Source organism: Cynoglossus semilaevis, unplaced genomic scaffold, assembly GCF_000523025.1.
Source record: "Cynoglossus semilaevis isolate Cse_v1.0 unplaced genomic scaffold, Cse_v1.0 C18725411, whole genome shotgun sequence".
NCBI classification, from domain to species: Eukaryota; Metazoa; Chordata; class Actinopteri; order Pleuronectiformes; family Cynoglossidae; genus Cynoglossus; species Cynoglossus semilaevis.
In genome coordinates, this window is record NW_007596184.1 from 1 (window position 1) to 427 (window position 427).

At 49.4% G+C, this 427-nt stretch overlaps 1 protein-coding gene across 1 annotated transcript; it reads right to left on the reverse strand.

The window, feature by feature from the left end:
- Positions 1–8: 8 nt before the first annotated feature.
- Positions 9–421, reverse strand: LOC103399767 (splicing factor 3A subunit 1-like). The gene is made up of 2 exons (XM_008338396.2): positions 301–421; positions 9–215 (listed from the first exon to the last, which is right to left on the reverse strand). Exons 1-2 carry the CDS (start codon positions 392–394, stop codon positions 58–60), a joined length of 252 nt encoding a protein of 83 aa, XP_008336618.2. The 5' UTR covers positions 395–421; the 3' UTR covers positions 9–57.
- Positions 422–427: the final 6 nt, after the last annotated feature.

Here is a 427-nt window from a genome sequence, read left to right on the forward strand (position 1 = left end):
GCGAAATAGAGAAGGACTACCGTACTATAAAATGTTTTCTTAATTATTTTTGCTTTATCAAACCTTATTCCTACGCAGGAACTCCTCCTCTGACACCAGGTTGTCTTCTGTCTTCATCTTCTTGTTGACTGGCTCGTCGTCATGAGGTGGAGGTGGGTGGGCAGGTGGCGCCGGAGCACTGGGTGGCTGAGGTACTGGTGGCGCTGGGACAAACGCTGGAAAGAGACAAAAAAAAGGTAATTTTATTACTAAAAAAAATTTTTTTTTGCACATTTAAAAAATATCAACAAAGTATCCTACCAGCTGGAACAACCATGGGCGGAGGTCTCGGCGCCATGATATGCGGTGCCGTCGGCGGCATGGGAACCACGTTGATGCGCGGGGCGGAGATCATGGGGGGCACCTGCGCCAAGACCTGTCCCGGTGC